The sequence below is a fragment of the Cyprinodon tularosa genome, unplaced genomic scaffold, assembly GCF_016077235.1.
Source record: "Cyprinodon tularosa strain WSP-4 unplaced genomic scaffold, ASM1607723v1 ctg37, whole genome shotgun sequence".
Lineage (NCBI taxonomy): Eukaryota > Metazoa > Chordata > Actinopteri > Cyprinodontiformes > Cyprinodontidae > Cyprinodon > Cyprinodon tularosa.
In genome coordinates this window covers 781652-804098 of record NW_024039085.1, presented here as the reverse complement: position 1 = coordinate 804098, position 22447 = coordinate 781652, and the positions used below count along the sequence as shown (strand labels likewise).

At 38.6% G+C, this 22447-nt stretch overlaps 1 protein-coding gene across 4 annotated transcripts in view; it reads left to right on the top strand.

Moving 5' to 3' along the window:
* slit1a (slit homolog 1a (Drosophila)) overlaps positions 1-22447 on the top strand; it is a 113426-nt gene that overhangs the window by 22811 nt on the left and 68168 nt on the right. For all 4 annotated transcript variants that reach the window (XM_038296482.1, XM_038296480.1, XM_038296481.1 and 1 more), the window contains exon 4: positions 912-983. In XM_038296482.1, the coding sequence (XP_038152410.1) occupies positions 912-983 (72 nt within the window). The remainder of the gene's footprint in view (positions 1-911; positions 984-22447) is intronic.

The window sequence follows — 22447 nt, the reverse complement described above, 5'->3', positions numbered from 1 at the left end:
ACAGCACCAGGACTCCTTGATGGCTTGTAAAGCTGCAGGAAAAACACACAAACAAACATGATCAACCGCACCTGAGCCGACTCATTAGTGAGGCAGCGCTTCTACCCGCATGTGAACCTCAACCTTTTATGACTTTATAGACTTGCGATCTAAAAACTTTGTTAACAGGTGTGGGTATGTTCAAAGTAAAGATACAGCAGCAACAGATAATTAATGTGTATCATTTCCCAAATCCGTATTTTTGCCTGACAGCACAGTTTTTAATGTATATAGTTAAGAGGCACGAGTCCCAACATCTGTCTGAATTTTTCTGAACGCACAGCAGCGGCCTGTCTTTCACATTTGCAGTCTCTTAGTGCCAATAAATTCACTCCTGTGTGCTTCCCAGGGGCTTTTCAGAGAGCAGAGAGCTGCGGTTTCCAAAAAGATTCACAACACTCTGTTTCTCATTGACTGGATTATTTTATTTGCATAAACTCTGCCTGCCTTCGATGTTAGTTATTTCACAAGGACTTTGTTGTTGGCTACCAAATTATGTCTGTGCTTTATCAGGCTTTAACTCACTCATCCCTTTCTGTTGTTTAGACAGATTACTCCAGATAAAATGTCTTCATGTATAAATAATCAGTGGAGGTAAATCAGTTTCTGTTTTCTTTGCTGGAAGAACAGAAAGCCAGCAAAATCCTAAATTCCACAAGGGACACAATTGGAGAATTTATGGCACTCTCTCTGTCTGTTCAATTCCCCTGAACTTTAAGTTGGCTATTTATGTGACATTCAGTGCAGACTGAAGCAAAATAACCTGTGGCTAAGCTGATTCAATGGCTCCTAGATGAAATTGTTCACAGCCTACTCACCTATGAACACTCATGCAAACATCGTTGAATGACCGTACGTCTTTCCTGCTGCAGGCGGCTGAACCGTAATCAACTGCAGCAGCTTCCGGAGCTGCTGTTTCAGAAGAACCCTGGTCTGTCTCGGCTGTAAGTACCCCCCTGAGCTGTTCTTTTTTTTTTTTTTGTTATTTTTTACATTAGTTCAAGATTTACTTTTTTCCTGTCTATTCGCACACCTGCAGTCTTTCATATGTAATGAAACCTCCCATCATTCTCCTGAGATATAAACCTGCTGAATGTTGGCTATGGTTTAATTTGGTTTAAACACTGTTAAAAAACAATTAGGATTTGGTTACACTTGATGGAAGGAACAACAAGCCTCATGGAGAGTTATTAGTGTGTCACATCTTATTAAGACAAACTGAGCTTTTCTTTGCACATTGCTGGGCCTCTTCATTCAATCATGTGCAGCTTTTTGTTCTGTGTACTGCATCCATCTGCATGAGAACAGCTGGACAAAGGAAGCTGATATGACATAAGCTAAATAACATGCAGTCCCTTGCAAAGCAGGAAAAACCTCTTTGATATATTTCTATTTTCTTTCACTTCAATCATGAAGAGTATTTTTAAAATAAATATTATTTATTTTCTAATATAAGTATAAACCTTTCATAGATATTAATGATTTTGCAAGACTTCATCAGGGCTTTAAAGTTCTGTCTGTAAGATGACTTATTATTTGAATAAGAGCTGCAGATTTTACTTTGTCCTAACACACCCACGCATCATTTCACCTATTCACCCTGCAGCACACAGTCCCACAGTAATGCTAAACCTTAATTCCCCTCTGTTGCAAAGCACTTTTTTTTTTTAATCCTTTCTTTGGGATAATCGGTGTCCCTGCCACTGGTTGATCATTTCGGCTCCAATTTCAGTTCAGATTACCTTGAGCATATGGGAATAATGAAACATCAGGACTTGGAAAAATCATTTCCCTCCTTACTACCTTCATAGTTGCTCTACTAACCAATGACCTATGCCTCAGCCCACCATCTGTTTGTCCTTTGGTTTGATGTTTAACACCATCTTGAATCTATCTGTCACTTCCTTGCAACCAACTCTACCTGTCACCCATCATTATGCCAAAACCAGACTCTTAAGTTTTAAGCCAGTTTCCTTCCTTTAGGGACAAAACGGCTGTCTAGAGGCTCGCACCAAGTTATCTTTTTAACAGGAATGAGACAAAGAGCGGGCCAAGGCCTTTTCAGGCCAGTTGATGGCCTTGAAAAAGTGTAATTAGTCCATCTGGAGCAGTGGACTCAGCCAGCAGCCAAAGGATTGTGCTATTGCAGTTAAGCTCTTATTCAAACCAGCTCTATTTTCATTATTTTAAATCAAGCACTTGCTTTCCTACTGCACACTGAAAAGCAGTATGTATATATTTCCAGGTTTTGTGTTCATGGTCATTTGTTTATCTTTTAAAAAGGATTGGCAGTTTATGGCAGGCCGTTTTGACATTTATTAGAAGCGTTGTCCTGTCAATTGTTCCCTTTGTTGATCTCTAAAATAAGATCTTCCTGGCCAAAACTACATTCTTACTAACAAGAAATGTACATATAGATATCCTAAATTTCAGGCTGTCAAAAATATATTGTACTAGTAAGAAGACATTTTCAAATACCTAGAAATCTTTACATAGTTTAAGTGGACCTTTTGATATTTATTAGCTTGATTGAATATATATTTCAGATGCCTCAAATGCATTTCCTCCTAGTCAAAATGAGCATTTCAGATATCTTAAATGTAATTCTTACTAGTATAAATTACGTCGATTTCTCATTCGTGAGATTGGGCTTCTAGTTCCACAAAACTAAAATAACATTCTTTCTATCTTAAAAAAAGATTCTTCCTATCTAAAACTGAATTCTGACGAGCATGATCTCTTATTTCAGATCTCAATAATAGAGTTACTGCAAGTTATAATTGCTATTTCAGATATCAAAAGGGAATATAATATTCTAGATATCCAGAAATCCAATTATTGACATCTACAGATATCAACTATTGATATATGACTAGTTAAACTGGAATTTCCGGTCTCTAAATTTTAATAATGCCTATCCAAAATACAGTTTTATATACTTAAAAAACATATTTTGACATTCAAAAAAGAAATGGGTCTCCATTTTAACATAAAATAGGCAGGCTGTCTACTCACATTTCTATTGATCTATAGATTGCACTAAAGCATTCTACCTAGTAACAATTACAATATTCATAGTCAAAATTGTCAAAAAGAAGTAGAAGTACTCCGTCAGAATATTTTTTCCTCTGGAGTAAAATGGAGGCAAATATGAACAGAACTTCTTCTTTTGAAAGACTTTCTGTTGAAGTTTCTCCCGTAAGACGCTCTCTGTCGCCACAAATCCTCCCGGCTGAGGACGAGCTCATTTCATTTTCTTTACATTCTGTCAGTTATACTATCACCTGCGCCATTACTGCTTTCAAATCTACAGAGAGGAAGCTAGACTCATAAAACCAAATGTCTTGAATTTAAGTTTGAAAACCAAAGACTACAGATATGCTATTTCAGTCATAAATTCTTGATATCTGAAATAAAAATTATGACCAGTAACAACCAGTGAATATTAAAACGGAGTCGCATTATTCTTTTGAAAGCATCTAAAACAAAATTTTAGATAGGCATTATTAACATTAAGATATCTAGAATTCTAATTTAACTAGTCATAAATAAGTACCGGTAGTTGATATCTGTTATGATATTTCTACTTGCAGAAAGATATTTAAGATATCAAGAATTGGATTTCTGAATATTTGTAATGTTATATTCATTTTTGATATCTGAAATAGTAATTATGACTAGCAGTAACTCTATTGTGGAGATCTGAAATTAGAATACATCCTCGTCAGAATTCACTTTTAGATAGGAAGAATGTTTATTTTAGACAGAAAGAATGTTATTTTATCTGGAAGTAAAAGCCCAATACACATTAATGAGGAACGTGATGTTATTTGTACTTGTAGGAATTAAATTTCAGATATCTGAAATGTTTATTTTAGATAGCAAGAATGGTATTTTAGATATCTGAAATGTTCATTTTGACTTGGAAAAAAGTAATTAAGACATCTGGATTACATATTCAGTCAAGCTAATAAATGTTAAATTGGCCTGCCATAGAGTAAACCTTTTAGGACTTTCTGGTACCTTGTGTTTAAGAAATTAAACAAATAGAAAATTAAGATGGATGAAATTGACATCAATTCAGTTTTTGAATTGTATTCGTGAATAATTGGTAATGAAGAAGTTACAAGAAACTACCAATGTTTGAAAAGCACACAATATTGGTAGCAAGCAATCAGTCAGGCTTATTATGTTAATTCAAGAGTGTGTGTGAGCTGGACCCCGGTGGTTATATTACCGCATTGTCTTGCTACTATCAGCGGTTTTTGGAATTGCAGAGGTTATATCCAGATGTTATTATGCCACCCAAATGCAGCAGATGGGAGCAACTTGCATCTACTTTGCATCAGGTCACACTTGTTATTTCTTCAGCCACTATCACAACTGTTTGCTGAGATGTTCAAAGAGATGGTAAAATTTAGAGTTACCAGGCTACTGTTTTGTTAATTGTCCTTTTAATATGAAACATCTGTTAGGATATACTACATTTTTGTTTTTGTTTGAAGTAAATGACTTAAATATAATTTTAAATTTGTTTTGTTTAGAAAAAAATTTTTCAAACATATCATGTGCAAATGAATAAATGTTTGACCCAATTACATCCCTGACAAGCCAGAAGTAGAAAACTGTTTTATCTTTTAATAAACTGCTACCAGCTTGTAACTGATAGTATTCTTTATTCCATTTTATTTCACTGCATTATCTGCAGACCCTGGTTGCCCCTATTGTAATTTACATAAGTATGCAGAAATCAGTGTTTGTTCCTCTACTCAAAATGGGGCTATTGTCTTATTTAGATGCAATCTGAGCCAACAAAGTGCTCAGAGGCACTGTTGTAGAAGCCTCTCCAGTCTGTATTTCTCTATTTTTGATTTATGACTTTATGATCCTGACAAGAGGGGTTAATTTAAAAGCTCAATGGCCTCAGGTGGAGGACTGATCCAGATGTTTTGCTTTCCTGAAGACAGGATTAATTTCTCCACTTCTCCTGTTCTTATAATTTAATTCACTTGTTTGCTTTTACTCACCTTAGCAACTCACAACAGAACTTTGAGATTTTATTTTGAAAATGAAAAGGGCATTATAAATAAAGTGTATAATTATTATTACATTTATTTCTTATACCCATTCTAGAGGAAAAAAGGTTTTGAGGAATATTTTGATAACTAGGCAATTATTTGTCATAGGCATCCCACTGAGAAGACAAATAGATAGAAGGGCAGAGGGGACGAATGGATGAAGGGAAGCAGATTATGAGATTTTTATTTTCTTTAAACTTCAAAGAGAAAACTGCTGGGTTAATAAAGGGCAATTGGTTGAATGAGCAGTGGATTGTTGTTTTGGGGTGAGTTTTTAAAGACTTCCCAGGCAGTCATTAAGCTATCTGAGTGATGAGTTTTAGCTGAGAAGGGAAGCTGGAGAATTAATGATTCACTTTCTAGAATGTTGTTTTGGAAAAACAAAACAGTTTGGTGATCATGGGATTTTGAAGAATGGTTGTGTGAATTAGGGCGGGGACCCTGGCGTGTGAATTATTTGGTATTTGGCTTCTTTCTTCTCTCTCTTGTATATAAAGAAAGTGTATTTAATTTAGTTTTTTTTTGTTGCTGTTGTCCTCTACCATTTCCCATGCCTGAGAGATGCAGAGAGTCTGATGCATGAGGGTCAGAGGAAAGATAATTGGAATTGATTAGAGATGATTGGAGATAGTTAGAGTTAGTTAAAGCCGCCTGTGACTGATGGCACCAACATGGAGGCTTGAGAAAGGTGGTGTGGAGGCGAGAAGCAGTGAGAACAATAACAGTGAAAAGAGAGATGCATTCATCACTGTTAACAACCTGTTGATCCCCCTCCCCCCCATAATGCTATTCGTCCCACTTCCACTGCTCTTCAGATCTGTAATCTGTACATCTATGGTAGTAATTAGTGTCTTTTCGCTGTGGGAGAGCTGCCGGAAGGAAGGACCACGGGATGGAGGGAAAGAAAGACATAGGTGAGCAGACATGAGGACGGGAGAGCAGTTAGCCTGATAGCTGGCCCCAGGGAATAGCATCTGTTTGCTGCTCAGGATGGAAGCTTGGGGGGGGAGGGAAAGAGGTACTTTGTGGTTTTTGATTATTGTGTTTCTTCTTAGTACCACAAACAAACACAGGCAGCAAAATTGGTTTATTTGAGGGATTGCTGCTTTCATTGATATCCAGGATAACGTCAGGGGGTTGACTGGGTGAGGATTTCCCTGGCATATCTCTCCTGGGAGGTATTAAAAGTGGAGCAGCGAGGTGGGATGGTGAAGCCATACCTGCTCTACAAGGGGAGCTGAGGAACTCTTGGCAGAAGATTGCTTGTAGGCGTGTCTCATCCTTGTTTTAGATCTTCCTTTTTCAACATTCAAGTTAATGCCTGGCAACCTGATTTCCCATGTATACAAACCCCAAACACACTTGCCGAGATGCACAAAAATAAACTAGAGAGAGAGTAAAAAAAGTGGTAAGATGTAAATAACAATAATTAAATTCAAACACACACAGAATAACGATCTAATTACATCTCTGTGCACTAATGTACGGATGTTTTGCACGCACCGGGGATTACACTATTTATATGGCTTTGAGTGTAGATTAAAGGTGCTTCAATGTGTTGATGCAAAGCTGATTGCTCTGTGTTGGTGTTGAGGAGATGCAGTGTTTGGTGTTTGTTGATCACTCAATGCTTAGGGAACGGTAGCCCAGAGTGAGAAGAAAGAAGGCTTAATCAAAAGGAAGTCTAGAATAAATAATGTGAGCTATCGTTAAGCCTATAAATCATCTGTTTGCCACAGAAGCTTGTTGCAACATATTTTTTTATTTTCCATCTAGTAAACGGCACTTACCTTTTTTACTGTTAAACTAAATTTTGCTTTGATAGAGCGATGCTCTTGGTGAAAAAAAGAATCATTGTATGCAAATACATGAAAAAAGTATTTTCTTCTTTAAATTCATAACTGCTGTTGACCATTAATTTGGCATTAAATATTTTTGTCTGCCGAAACATGTGTTGATCTCCATCCCATTGACTTTTTAGGATTTTCAGGCAATTTCTACCCTTTCTAATCCCTAAACTTGAAAATAACCCTGTACCTATAATCAGTTCACATCTCAACCTAAGCTTAACCTAAACTCACATCAAACCATATTCCTAAACCCAACTGTACTCATAATAGGAGTTGAAGACCAGCAAAATGTCCTCACTTTGCTACAAACGTTCTTCAAATGGATGCTGAAATAAAAAAAAAAGAAGAGGTCCTCACTGTGATTCCAGAGCAGAAGCGCATAACACACACACACACACATGGCACACCCCACCTCCTTCCTTGGCAGACATCCCCATGGCAACCTATCCCAATCAGGAGGTTTCTGTGCCTTCAGCATCAGACATCCTGATTTCAAGACTGTGATTTGTCTGGCACAACGTACAGTGCTGTGAAAAAAAAGTATTTTTCCTCTTACAGATTTTTTTTTCAGCTGATGATCTTAGATTTAAATGTTTCATAAAGTAAAAAATTCTTTTAAAAAGTGCAATTTAGTTTATTAATAATGAAAACATTAAAGCAATTTGGCCTAAAAGATATAATTGTCTCACATTTGAAGGCATGTATTTAGCTGTGTTTATTTCTCTTACATTCCCATTAGATTTTTTTTCTTTTTCTTTGGGGAAATCTTCTTTCTTTATGTACCTCGGTTCACTCCTTTTCATGTTAATTGATAACTACGACAAATTTCCCTTTAGGGCCAATTAAGTATTTTTTGAATATAATTTAACTACATTTAACAACATTGTTTTAATTCAATTTCTCTGATTATGCACAATACTGATTACTGCTGTTGGAATCAAGAAACAACCTAAAATAGGCAAGCAGATGGATGCCCTGATCTGTAGAAATTTAAGAACTGATGAGAAACAAGGTCATTGCCATCTATAAGTTCAGCAAAGACTTACAAAACCTATTCTAAGGCTTTGTTGCTTCAGTAAACAGCAGTTATTTATAAAATTGAAAAACATTGGATAGTGATGAACTAGCCTAATTCACCAATATAAAATTTACTTCAAAAATAATTCAAAGGCCAGTCTTGCAACTGCTGAAGCCCATCATGTTATTTTAGTTTGGGGAAAATGTAGTTAAAGCTCCGTCTCACTGTGTTGCATGCAGTTTTTGAATGGTTGAGTTAAAGACTGTACTTTAGTTTGAAAGACATGCTGTGCCATGACCTGAAACACTCGGTTTATTCTTGAACATCCCCCAATCAAAACATTTCTGCAAAGTTAAGAGTAATAAAAACGCCTGATACCATTTGTTTTTACATTGAAGTGGTGATTCTTCACTATAGGTCATGGTTGTTTGGATAGATTGTATTCTTCATTGCGTGTTTAAATAAGATTAATATAAATCAAGAGAAATACATAGCCATGTTTGATCAATTTCTAATCCATAGTATGCTGTACCATGCATCTATAATAAAATTAGAGAGCTCCTTGGTCAGTTTTATAGTGCATATTTTACCTTGTTTAGCAGAACGTAAAAATATTAGGGTGTGGTGAGAGGTTTGGCACAGCAGCTAACCAGAAAATACCAGGCAACTCCTTGACCAATGCCCCCTGTCATGCCTCTGTCCTTTCCAGCTGGTAAAAGTGGCTTTTATGGCTTGTCACTGTTTTCTTTATGAGTCGGATCTTGTGTGAGAGAGAAACGCAGACCCAACCATGTGAGGAGAGCGGAAGCCAAAAGGGGGTAATTTAAAAACCACTCTGCCATCTGAAATATTCACAACCACAGCACAATGGGAGTGGGAAAGAAAGAAATGGAGAAAGAGGCCAAAAAAATAGAGGAAGAACAAAGTTTGACAAGATAAAGAGAGAGATGGTTGGAGGTGGAACAGAGAAGTGCAAAGACATAGGAAAAGCAGGGAGGAAACAGTAATGTTTATGTTTCCTAATCATTCTGTGTCCTTCCTGATGAATAATGCAACAGATAGATTTTTAAATATTCACACTTAAGCGCTGGGACGTCAATGGTCTGTGTGGATGTCCAGCGTCTGGAACATGCTGCTCTACATACACACTCCAAGGCGGGTGCTCTAAATATTCATAAAAGAAAACACATAAACAGAAAATCTACTGCGCTGACCGTCTCAATCATAGACTGTGAGCGTGTGCGAGTGAACATCGTCACACTGGGGATCCATCTGGTTATTATGAATTGATACAGCATGAATAAGACATCACAGTGTGGTCTAGATCCGTCGTGAGTATACACACACAGGGAATTCACTTTCAGGGCTGCCGAAGAAGGCCTCCTCCTCCCCGTCTTCCTCCTTTCTGTGTGACGCCCGACAGTTTGCCTCCAGATTGGAACTGACACAAACGGGGGAAAAGGCTACCCTCGTTCCTTCACATGCAAACAGAAGCACACCCACACATGCATCTCACCCACTGAAATCTAAAAGCAGGGGTTTGAGGAATGCTGAGGCCCTGTCTCTCTAATAACAGCTAGTGTGGTGACTGTCTCAGGGTGTATGAATGAACACATATGTTCATATTCTTAAATCCCTTAAAACTTCTCTTTTTTATCATGACAACTGCACACTTTCATGTACTTTACTTGGATTTAATTTTATAGACAAACACAAAACAGCAAATGTAAAATCCAAGAAAAAATTATTGTATGTTGAAATGTATCACAATGAACATAGCAGATACGGCAGGAATAAAGATTTTACAAATTTTAAAGCAGGAATGGTCATAGATTGATAATCCAGGCTGTAAAGATTATAAAGAGCAATCCATCAACTAACAATGGAAAGAGCAAGGCACAACTAAAAAGCAAGACTTTGCTGTCCTAGACTGACAGGTCATGGGGCAGTCAAGTGAATTGCTACTTTGGAGGAGCTGCCAAAATTATTCTCAACATTCAGTTGGGGATAATCTGTCCATAGGGCAACAATTAGCCATTTAAATTAAATTGTAGTGATAAGATTTGTGATTAGAAGACCTTAATTCAGTTTGTTACAAACTGATATAGCAATTGTCTGAAAGAAGGCACTTTTTTCAACACTGCTCAATTATAGATGCAGTTGGGCCTGTTTTTCAGTGCTCAGTCCTGTTTTTAGACATATCTATATGCTCAGCATTTACTGACTGTGCTCACTTTCATCCCTTCTGACATGAAAACTGTCTCAGAGCTTGTCTGATCAACAATTTCTTTTCAAGACTGCCCTCAAGGCTCCATTCTGGGGCCCCTCCTATTCAACATCTACATGCTCCCTTAAACTCAGATCATAGCAAACAACAAGATCAGTTACCATAATGACTCACAGCTTTACATCACAAAGTCATCAGGTGGCTATGAATCCATCAGAGCGTTGGCCTGATCCATAGAACAGATCAATATGTGGATGCGCCATCATTTTCTCCAACTGAATACAAACTGAGGTAGTAACCTTCAGACCAAAGGAGGAAAAATCCAGAGTTAGGTCACAGTTTCAGCTACTGCAGCGAGCAACCACTGATTATGGCTAAAAACTTGTTGGACTCAGACCTGAACATTTAAAGGCACATAAAGGCAGTTTCTGAGTCAGACCTTTATCACCTGAAAAACATTTCCAGGATTAAAATACTAATGTCCAAGCAGGATCTGGAAAAACTCATGCATGCATTTATCTTTAGTAGAATTGATTAGTGCAACAGTGTCTTCATAGGTTTGCCTAAAAAGTCCATCAGACAGCTGCAGCTGGTCTGTGTTCTCACTAAACTAAGACAGTGAAGCACTAGCTCCCTGTAGCTTAGAGAAAAGGCTTTAAAATCCATCCTTTAGTCTTAACAAACATATATCAGTTTCACTTGACTCTACAATTATCCACTAATTGTGTTGGACTTTTACATAAAATCCCTATAGGATATGTTGAAATTTGCAGCTGTTACTTAATTATAACTTAAAAAGTTCAAGGGAAGGAAAGCTTTAGTAAAGACCTGCAGATGACTGAACTTAAATGTATTAAGTGTTAAAAACAGCAGGCAGAATGGAAAGCCCAGATGATTTAATACTAGTGTATCATATATAGTACCTTTCACCTTAATTCATTTTACAGTCTGCTCTTTTAATCCCCTCTTTCTGCTCTGGTTCATCGTGTGGAAAAGAAATGTGTAAGGTGCTTTAGCAGGAAGAATACTGCATTTGTGTAATCTTTAGTTATGAGCTGTTGGGGTCTGGGCTTTAGAGTCTAGGGCTCAGCACTGTAAGTAACCCAAGCAGACCCAACGCCCTTCATCCCATGGGTGGGAACGACAGAGTGGGGGTTAGAAAATCCTTTAGCATCCTGCAAAGCAGGAAGACACACAAAACTGCCCCCTCTTCAAATCCCCATCGTACAGCGAGTGACTGGTCAAGCCCAACCCTGTAGCTGTGGGCTCTGTGTTTGATAATAAATTTACAAAAAGCAAGAAAATGATTAGGCAAGTTATGCCTTCAAATACTTGCAAGTATGTTAATATGTCTGCAAAAACAGGCTCACACTCATATCCAAACAGATGCCGCTGCAAAAATACCTTTCCCTCCGCCCAATGATTTGCTACAGCAACAGCTCGGGCTCTGTGGGGCTGAGACCTGGGCTGTTTACTGTTTCTCAGCAGGCGGAAGGCGGGCACAGAAAGATTTGGGAGTCGAAATAGTTCAAAAAGCGCCTTTTATTTCCTGAATGAAATCTGATGCCATTGCTTGTGAAAAGTGTGGTGTAATGGATGGAAAGAGATTTTTGGATTTTTAGTTGTGTGTGTGTATATGTAATTATAGGCTTTGAATGCATCCCTTTATCCTCTGGAAGGAGAAACCTGGGTGAACTCCTTCCTCTTCCCTGTGGCTACATTTCTGTGTGTTTGTGTGTATGTGTGTCTCCTCTCTGTCTGTGGCTGAGCAGATTCATTCTTAGTGTTTTTATACCCAGCACACCTCCAGGCCTTTTGTTCTTCAGACTCCCCGGGCTACAGTACTGTTTCTACATAAAAAAACAGTGTTTAGTATGCCTTAGGGTTAATTCTGTTAACACGGAGCAAAGGAGGGGAGAATACTGTAACACATTTAGGTGAGCTTTAGTTTTCCTTTTGCTGTTGTTAATTTATGAGCTCAGAGTATTTATTGATGAGAAAACAAGAAAAAAATAAAGGTTAACGACCTGAAAAAACCCCTAGCTAATTTCTGGTTTACATTTTTAGGTTCAAATGTGTTCATTATTTCATTGATTCTTTTACAGTTTATTTAATATAAAGCTGTATTCAATACAACCTACAAAAATATCTCAGTTAGGACTTTTTTTGAAAAAAAAAAAGTTCTGCCAGTATACTATCCTATAATATTGTCACATCTGAGCAGATCATCCTGTCACAAGCCTCTGTATTTTATTGCTGTTTTTTTTTTTCTCACCAATCAAGGGATGATCATAACCTGTGATTAACACACTGCTGATATTTCAGCAGAAAGGCAGATTTGGTTGTACAGGATAAGCGAACAAACCAAACACTCCAAATGCCATGTCTGCTTCAAGTAGAAACCTATCTCCTGATTGTTGTAGCCTACTGTTTTAGATCAGAATATACATGCACGTGTACACACCTGCCCGACCCAAACTCGTTTTGCCGAAAAAATGCTTGTTACAGTGAGAGGTTCAGCCAGAGGTATCATGTGTGCATTTACCTGTCACACCAATTCAACACCTCCTTGGAAGCAAAAATGTGTGAAGCTCTGAGTATTGATTGACAAGGAGGAGGGCGCTGCATGAAAGCTAAAGGGATGAAGGAACCAAGCAGTCAAAGAGAAATGAAGGTGGGACCAGATAAGAATACAAAGCACCTTCTGTGGTTAAGAGTTGTCTCACCTTCTGGAGTTTTTTTCTATTTTGCACCTCTGCATTTTATTCTAGGTTGGTAATGCAGGAAATTAAAGGCCATAGATGTTGTAGTGATGATTAAGTGGAGTTGGCAGAAAGTAAAATGAACAGAGGACGAAGATTGGCCCCATTTTAGACTTTTAAATGATCTCAGTATCTTCTCATCTATATGGCTGCACTGGCAGACAGAGGGGCAGAGGGAGTCAGGAGCACCTGCAGGAGAGCATTAGCATTAGCCCAAAACCCTATTATCACTTCAAAGCTGGACTCTGCTGGAGGAGACCTGGGTGACTCCGGAGCCCAGCAGAGGATGAAACACTGCATGGTGATAGAGGAAAACCTTATCTGTCTGGCAGATTTTACAATTTCCCTTCTTTACTCACCCTGGCTCCTTTCATTGTTACTCACATGATTCATGCCATGCGCCTTGTTCTATCTTCATTATCAATTTCCTTTTGAACATCCTCTCAGGTCTATCTGTATTTATCAGATCTTTCTGTTTGGATAGAAGGCTCCATATGGGGCTCCTACTTCCCGCTAGCTTAATTACTTCTGCTTCCATAGCTTATAAAACAAGACCTGATGGGCTGAAGGCTTTCATACTGAGCTTGTAGACCCTTTCATATACGCACAGATGTATTAGGAGACAGCTGGAGGCACCTTCTCAGGTCCACCATGAGAGAGATACGTATTGTGTCCTCCACATTGTGGCAGAAAGGAGCTGAAGTCTAAATCTGGCGATGCAAACAGTTCCCATGAAGTCCAGACAGTTTGAAAACCAGACACAAAGGCCCTCACCTTCAGGATGTAACTTATAGCATTCCCCTGTCTAATACATTATACCAGAGACCTTTACTGATATTTGCAGGCTGCCGAAGGTCAGATGCTTTAAACAGGACGACAGCATAGGATGTAAATATATGAGGCACACAGACTCATCTGTGTTTTTCCCCATAGCTGCGTACTGCTCACTATTTGACAGTTTCAACGCTTAAGTTTACCATCTAAATAAGTTAAAGAAGAAATTATGGCCGACATTGTTTGAACATAGCCTGAGGCTCTTTTATTTGACTTTACCTAGAAGCAAAAATCTCACTCATTAAATCTGTCTCGTTGAGCCTCCTGAATTAGTAGGTGCATGTATGTTTGCATCCAATAATAAATCAGTAATATCAAGGCACAGATCATTATTGCTTCCACCCTATGCCATTGTCATTAGACCCACAGACAGGAAATACATTTGTTGTGCAGCTTTGGACACATATTTGCCAATTTTCACAAAATTTTAAATGAGCTGCAGCCATATTGGTCACAGACTTTCAGCTCAGAGACGATTCCTGTTGTTTTCCCAAATGGAAAACACTGACATCCAAGAACCAAAAGATTGCATTACACTTTCCTCTCAGTGATTGTTGGAAAGCTTTGCATGAAGACACACACTCAGACCTTATGAGGTCATCATGAGCTTTTGCTCGGTTTCAGCTATTTTTAAGGTTTGTTTTCTGTGTTTTTTTATAGTGTGTGCCAACAATAAATACTTCCTGTCAAATACCTAACTACTGAACCCTGCTTTCAAATGACATAAACAAAGCATTGAGTCAGAGATTTCAGCTCAAGCATTTTTGGTCACTTTATTTTAAATCCATTTCACTTCATAAAACTATAAATAAAACAATAATTATATGTCAGGCTTTATTAAAAAAAATGTAACAAGACCGCCATTCCCTTTCTCAGTTTTTATCAATAAAATAATCTTTATTCATTTTTACAAATTGCACTAAGCAAAATGGCTGAAATAGGTGAAGCATGATGATCATATGACAAGTCAAACGTTCTTCAGCTAGTTATATGTATGGATTTAAGCAGTTTAATTTAATATTTAGTTATAATAAAATTCCTAATCATTTCTATAGAGGCTGAATAGACCATGTTGTTATGCTGAGCAAGGCTTCTCTCATCACTCGTCCTCCTTCACCTTCTACATTTAGACAGCTGATAGATGGTCTGTGTAAATGCTATCCCCGAGTAGTGCGATAAAGATCTGATAAAAGAGGAAAAGTCTTCCCTTTTAGATGTCTTTATCAACAATTAAATTAGAAAAAAGTCTGGTTGATGTAATGGAAAGTAAGTTCACCATCCAAACAGAAGTTGGTTCAGAATATACCTTTTGTTACTCAGTTCTTTTCTTTAACCTGGCTGTATGCAATTTCTTTTAAGCAATTTCTGCAAGAAAAAGTTAAAATTTAGTTTTTCCTTTTTGGCAAAGTCTGCTAAGTGAGCTGAGAAGAGCAAAACTGAACGTAGACATCCTGCGGGGTTAGAGAAGCGCTGCCTTGTTTCCCAGGCAGGCACCTTCTTTGTGACATGGTTAAAGATGTGTCCTAACACCATTCCCATCACCCTCGGTTGCCTCCTCTCCCCAACTTGGCTTCCATCTCTCCATCACTCCCCTCCATCCCTGGAGAATAGCCTGCTCTTTGCTCAACCCATTCCGTCTCCTCGGAGCTCATTGTTCCTTTGGTTGCTAGGTGATAGCCTGGGGCCTCATTTGGTGAGGTGGGGATGGTGGTGGTGAGGGGGGGTACAGGGTCAGGGCTGACAGAGGTGATGTGAAGGTGGATGCGTAGATGTGTATGTGTGACAGCACACAAGCTTGTGTATGTGTATGTGTTGGTGCATGTATATGTGTTTGGTTAAGGGTCAGGCGTGACAGCGCTGGTACAATAGTATGGGGTGTGACCAACCCCTCCCTCACTATTTATTAGCCCATTCAATCACCCACTCCCCTGCTCCAAGCCAAGCCAGGCTAGGCCAGGAGGCAGCGGAGGCTGTCAGTCAGCAGCGAGGGGGAGGGGCACAGAGAAGCTCTAAGAAAACATAATTAAAGTGTAACACAAGAGCTGCTGTAATGCTCTTAGAGGAAATTAAGGAAACAAACACCCAACAGCACTAAAGAGAGCGGTGCTGTTGAGATGTCCCTGCATCCACTCACACCTACTCTGTCTTTCATTTCTTGCTCTATCTCAGCATTTTTCTTCCAACTGACCATTTTCTGTTTAGTCTGTAAAACACAGGAGAGGGGTTGCTGGTAAGGCCTTTCAAAACCGCCACTAAACACACCCTGACACACTTGGAGAAATCACTCCTGGGTTTTTTTGCACACAAAAAACCCAAACTTAAGCTCTCATCAAGAGAGAATGAGTTGTGAGGAATTGCTCATACTGTACTTTCTTCTATTCCCAGCATCCATATTATAACGGTTGTGCCCTCTGTGTTAGCTGCGCTTTCCTTCATTTATCAAACCCTGCTTTTAAACCTTTATCCCTTAAAAGGAAAACCATCCATCGGTATTCTCTTCCTTGAAATTTGGCTTCATTACAGATGACTCACTGTCATTGCCAGGTGTCTGTGAGTCATCAGTGTGTTTTAATTCACGTCTTTAGTTTTATAGGTGACCTTTACCTCCTCTTCCTGTCCTATTCCTTTAATCATCCCTTCACATTAAAGTACTAAATGTTAATACCTGCTCAAAATGTGCATTCAAATAAATTGTCCCCTATATAGATTCTGCAGTGTGCTGCAGCAAAAGGTCTGCAGTCACTGCGTGCTGGTGGAAAAAAAAAAAAGTATTCCCTTGGGCATTTGTATTTCCCTCATGCAGCCTTTGCATGTGTGTGTTCCAAAAGCAGCCGTGGAGCTAAAGTCGTCACAAATTGCTTGCTAAATCACTGCCTTGTGTGCTGAACTCTCAAAGTGATTCAGAAGGAATGCGATGTCCTCACCTGTGCAGTAACTGATAGCTGATATGAAGCAGATCTAACATGTTTGTGCAGAAGGAGGAAAAAAAAAATGACTGGCACTTTGGAGGACATACCTGTGCTGGGAGGCAAGGTGTGTCTAACCACTCAGGGTTCACTGCTCTGACAAAACCGCAAGAGTAATGCAGCAGACCTCGGATAGTTTTTGTTTTGGAGATGAATCATTATTGAAATATTAGACTATTCATAGTTGTTTAAATGATCCAATATGCTTATTGAGTGCAACCCAAGCATTGAAGTAGTGGGTAGCCTGTATTCTTGTGCAACATTAACGGTGTTGACCCAGGACCACGGCATGCACTGCTGTCAGCGAAGCTTTGTCGCTTGTGTTATAACTTTTCTTTGGGCCTATGTTTGGACTAGTAACCTTGCTTAGAGTTTTTGTGTTTGTCAGGGTTTAGTGTGACTCCCTTTCTCCATAAATCACTGTCAAATTGTTGCAGTAGCAAACAAAGGCTTTGCCTGAAGCTATGATAATGGCTTGTTGGTGTGTGCTCATATGTTTCTATCAATGTGTGTCAAGCAAGATGTCCCTCATTTACCAATCTGCGCCTGGTAAAGTTTATGAAAATTCATAGAGTGTGAGATGAAGTAGTTTTTTTCTTGCCTTCAGATGAATATTGCTTGAAACACAGCTTTGGGTCACGAAACATTTTATTGATTTTTAGGGAGGGAAGGAAGGACGGAGGAGGCGGAAAAGCTGCGGGGCAAAGGAATGAGGTTGATCACTGGTGCGTGATGGTGCAAGCTGCAGAATTTCTGTCACCACATGTGTTTGCGTCTGTGCATGTGAGTCCCGCACACAGGGGTGTAATAAATAAATGATGTTTGAAATGAGAGCAGCTCTCTCTAGACCCTCTCCTCTTCATGAGAAGTGCTTGTTTACAACTCCACGCACACATGTGCACGTTACACTGACAGCCTCTGAAGTTGAAAACTGAACTGAACGGAATGGGTCTCCTTCCAGGAACTCCTCTGTCCTGCGACCCTCCAAATGTATGAGTCTTTCCTCACATTCGGACGTACTCCCACTCCCTCCACACCAGTGGCAAGAGGTTGGAAAGCATGGCAGTGTAGGCCAAAGCAAACACTCTCACACATGCATATAAACACCTGCCTTGTGAGAGAAACTAGTGAGCATTAGTGAGCTCAGCAGAGCAAACACGCCGATAAAGGTGGGATTTGGCCAAATTCTAATAGGAGGAAGCAGCAGGAGATTTAGCCCGGTCCCTCACAGGCCTGGGCATGACAGAAGCCCCCTCGTTTTGTAGCCAAACAGTGTGTGGCGCTGACTCACAGTTCCTGTGTTTGCACTGTGGACCATGCTAACATATCATTACTTTTCTCAGGAAAGTTGATCTTTTCTTCAAGAGGTAGCTGCCTCCGTTACGAAATAAAAGCCTAACTTTTATTTTCACTGATAAATAAAACCACAATAACTGTTTCCCACAGTTTTTGGAAGATTTGTACATATCCAATTTCTAGGCAACAAAAGCAACGTTCAAAATAGAGGAAAGAAGAATAACAGACAAGGAGATGGAGCCAGGGAGAGAGAGATAGGGTGGTGGTAGGGGATACGGCTCTGAAATGCTGCAGTGGTTTTAATTACAGGCAGAGGAATAGGCTTTTTAAATATTTAGAGTTAAGATGATCTCTCTGGCTGCAGATGTTTGTGTGTACAAGGCTTTGTTTTTGTGCGTGTGTGTGTCCACCAGTGTGTTTATATTCATGCGTGGGAGGTTTGAATGTATGTGTAGAACTATCTATAAAGGAATTTCATGTAAATGTGTAGAATGTGTGGGCATATTTCTGTGACTTTTCATAGTGTTTGATTGGAGCATATAGAAAATATGATGAGCACAACAAAAGTTGGAAATCAGAAGTGAACATACTTTATCTTTCATTGTTCCTGAAATATGGCGGGATTCAAACAGTGACCTCAAATGGCCCTGCAAAACTTGGACTTGCTGTTTGTTATTCTATATGAAGATTTTCATCGGATACATAACATGGAGGGACGGATACTTGGCCACTTTATTTGGCAGTGGATTTATCAGATATCTGACCTAATTTAGTGCTCAAGTTACTTTTTATTGGATGACTCGTGTTGCATAAAGAATAATAAACAGGAAACTCATCTTTTCTAAGTCAAAAAAGATTGTTTTATCTTCATCCTGCAAAGAAATAAGACTTGGGTACTTATTGATCTTAACAATAGATGCCATCCTGTGGACAGATTCTGTATTTAAGCTGTCTATCCCCACAGCTTCACCAGAGTTACCAAAGATCATGTCTAGTCATTTTAGATCAAGGACCATGCTGATTTTGCCACTGTAACATAATCTTTACATGTTTTGATTAAATTAACCGTTTACTATGAAATGTTCAAAGCTTTACATGTTGTTTTATACAGCTTTAAACTTCTTCACATCTTAATCCATGACATGTTTGCGCTGTTCCAAGGAGTTTGGTCATGAATATTCCCTAACTATCTTTGTCACCATAGTTAGCTTTATAAAGAGTCATAGAGCTACACTCTTTACTTGATAAGAAGCATTCAGGCATTTGACAGCAAAACATGTATATACTAGTATCAGAGCTTAGGAGGCTGTTTACAAATTTAGGTTAATCACAGAATATTTTTCACAAATATTCCAACAAAATACACATTTAAGTAGTAAATTGTAGAGTGATAAAATACAGAAAATGCCCAGCTTTGCAAGACACAGTCCTTAAAAAAAAACTCCAAACACATTACTCTCTACCACAAAGAGGAACCTTTCACACAATTTAAAAAAAAAATAAATAAAAAAAAATAAAATAAAAAAAAAAAGAGGTCTGAATGTGTTGCTGGAGATAAAACCAGATATCTCCAGAGGCGGCATGTCTGCAATCCAGACCATATTGATCACGTTCTACAGGGGGACAAAAAGTTATGCTTTCAAGGATTTAACAATATACCAAATGTCTGACTGACATTAAGCTGCTCTGCATCCACAGGCTGGGCTTTTGCATTCATTTAACCATGCCCTACAGAGAGGTGACTGATGTCTCTGAGCACTAAGCCTCAGAAAGCTGGGATGTGCATGGTGTTAAGTGTTTCCGCATCATTCCTGTTTTCCTTGTTAAATTGGTGCCATCATGAGTGAAGGTTCTGTCCGTTACTGCTTTGTGTGTTCATTGAGGGGGAAGCCAAGGCCTGTTCGGACCCAGATCGTAAATGGGCTGTAATTTTCAAGGCAGTGCAGCATTCAGCAGACTCACATTGATCTGTCATTGACAAAGTTAATGAGCGTGGACATGAGGCTTGGTGTCTCGCCACAAAGACATCAAAGTGCTCCTGAAAAGACTGGCCTGCTGTGAGACTGGCCTTTAGGCAGACACCCAGGCTGCCCCAACTCTGAACACCCCATGAGACAACATGGCCGTAGGGCGGGCATAGAGGTTTTTAAGAGGATCTTGGCACCATTTGGATAAAACCTTTAAGTCTTCACGCTTTTCTCTTAGTCTCTTCTTTTTCTCCCTCATGCAAGCGGACTTTTTCCATGCAAGTTAAGCTTTGCCATTCAAAGGAGGTTTTAACTCATGAACCTTTGATAATAAACCAGATTATTACATGCATACTTTCTGTAAGGCCATTTGGCTACCAGTTGACTGCACTCATATACTGATGTATAAAAGCACAAAGCCCTGCTACTAGGTAACCTCCTTGCTATCTGCCTCTTTGCCCTCTCTGTTAAGAGCAAGCAAACAGGAAAAGCTAAATCAAAGAGCAAATATTAGCAAATGCACACAAAAGCATTCCAAAAAAGTTCTCACTCTCATTTGCTCATCCCTAAAGGCTCTTCTTTTCCCCACCTCCTTTGAATACACAGAAACTCCTTCCTTAATTTCCTGCCAAGTTCTCCTTTTTCAGCTCGAAGCAACAAATCCCCACCATTACTGAAGCTTTTAAATCTTTTCTAACTCATTAAAGCAGTGCTCTAATTTGAATTTCAGCATGTGTTTCGAAGATTGCCTAAGCTGCTGTTGACAGTATTGACTTTATCCCAGTAGGTACAAAATATATTAGGTGAAAAGGATAAGGATAACAGCATTACTGCAGAGAAATGCAGTCATATGCAACCACTAGACTTACTTCAACTATAGGACCTGAAATTTATTCTAAAACTTATAATCTTCTTGTTTTTCAAATGAATCTGGAATTCTGTTTAATAGCAGAGCTAATTCAGCCTGAATAATCTCTATCTCTCCCTGTGATATCAGCTCTTGTGAAATAAAATATAATCTGTAGTACAGTAAAATATAGATGATTCAGTATAAGGACTGTAACATTTTAACAGTATAGCATATAATAGTAGATGATAAATTCCTCTTGAATGTTATTTGGATAAAGCAGTATTTATGTTAAATTAATATTTAGAAAACATCAAATATCCAGCAGCCCTCATTTACAAGTTGAGGTATGGAAGAAAATTGTTATTGAGGAGTAATCTGTTTGTTTGGGATTAAACGTGATATGCAGAAAATATTTTTTGTAAAGGTTATTTGTTTGATTCCTGGATATTTTTACTGAACGTCTAAATATTTTTGAATTTATACTTTGTGGTTTTACTGTATTAAAGAGAAAGATATATGACTTTATTTTTTTTTTTATTCTTTTACCTTTATTATAACATTGTGTAATTTACCGAAAGAAGTAGTAATAACTTTTAAAGGGAAACCTGTTGTGTAGGTATCACTGAGAGGCTGTATTGTCTCTATTTTAATAGAAATAATGCTAATTACGTTTGAAATCCTGAAAACAGAGCCTGAGTCCAGGATTCAAGCTTAAAGGTCAAATAAAAGCAAAGCAGAAATAAAATGTGTTACTTAGGTTTTAGAAAAGCATCTTTTCCTTATTTCGTGTTTGAGATCTTCATCCCTCCATTGCCTTTAGGGGCTCAGATGTCATCCTCATCCTTGTCAGAACAGTCTAATGGATCGGTCACGCTCACGGTTCTCCCAGCCTGACTCACAGAGCTGGGGTTAAAGGTCAGTGCTGCAGTGAGACAGAAACTGCCGGATGAGGACGTCTGGCTGCCTATTCCCAGCTATTTGTCTGACTCCCTTGCACTATTACTTCTGCTTGTATTGTTTTCTAAGTAAACACCTTTGTACCCGTAAACTGGATCGCTGGATGATTAGTTTGCAATGAACGGAAGAATGTAGTAAAAAAAATAAATATGTTCAGCTACAGCTAAGACATGTAGCATTGCTAGATGAGCATACATATGTTACTCAAGTGTACACCTTCGTTGTTTCTGGAAAATATATCATGGCCACCCATGGCTTCCTGCTCTTTTCTGAGTTAAAAGTTGTAGGAAAATCGCCTTTTTATACAGTGCAAAAAAAAACAAATGTAATTTGTTGATGCATGTCTTCAATTCTGAGGGTCAGCAGCTCAGTTTTTGCCTAAAGTTGAGAGTCTTTCTTTTTTTTTGTTCTTTGACAAAATTATTTTCCAGATTTTTGTTTTTGTCATGCCACAGATATAGAAGAGCAGGCATTATTGATGCAGTACAAATTTCCATCCTGCTGCTGCACATTTCTTTTGTTTCCTTCTTTGACCCTGGTGATTTTAAATCACTTATTGCATCCTGTCTGCATCTTTATTATCCTTTGTTTCTCCTCCACCAC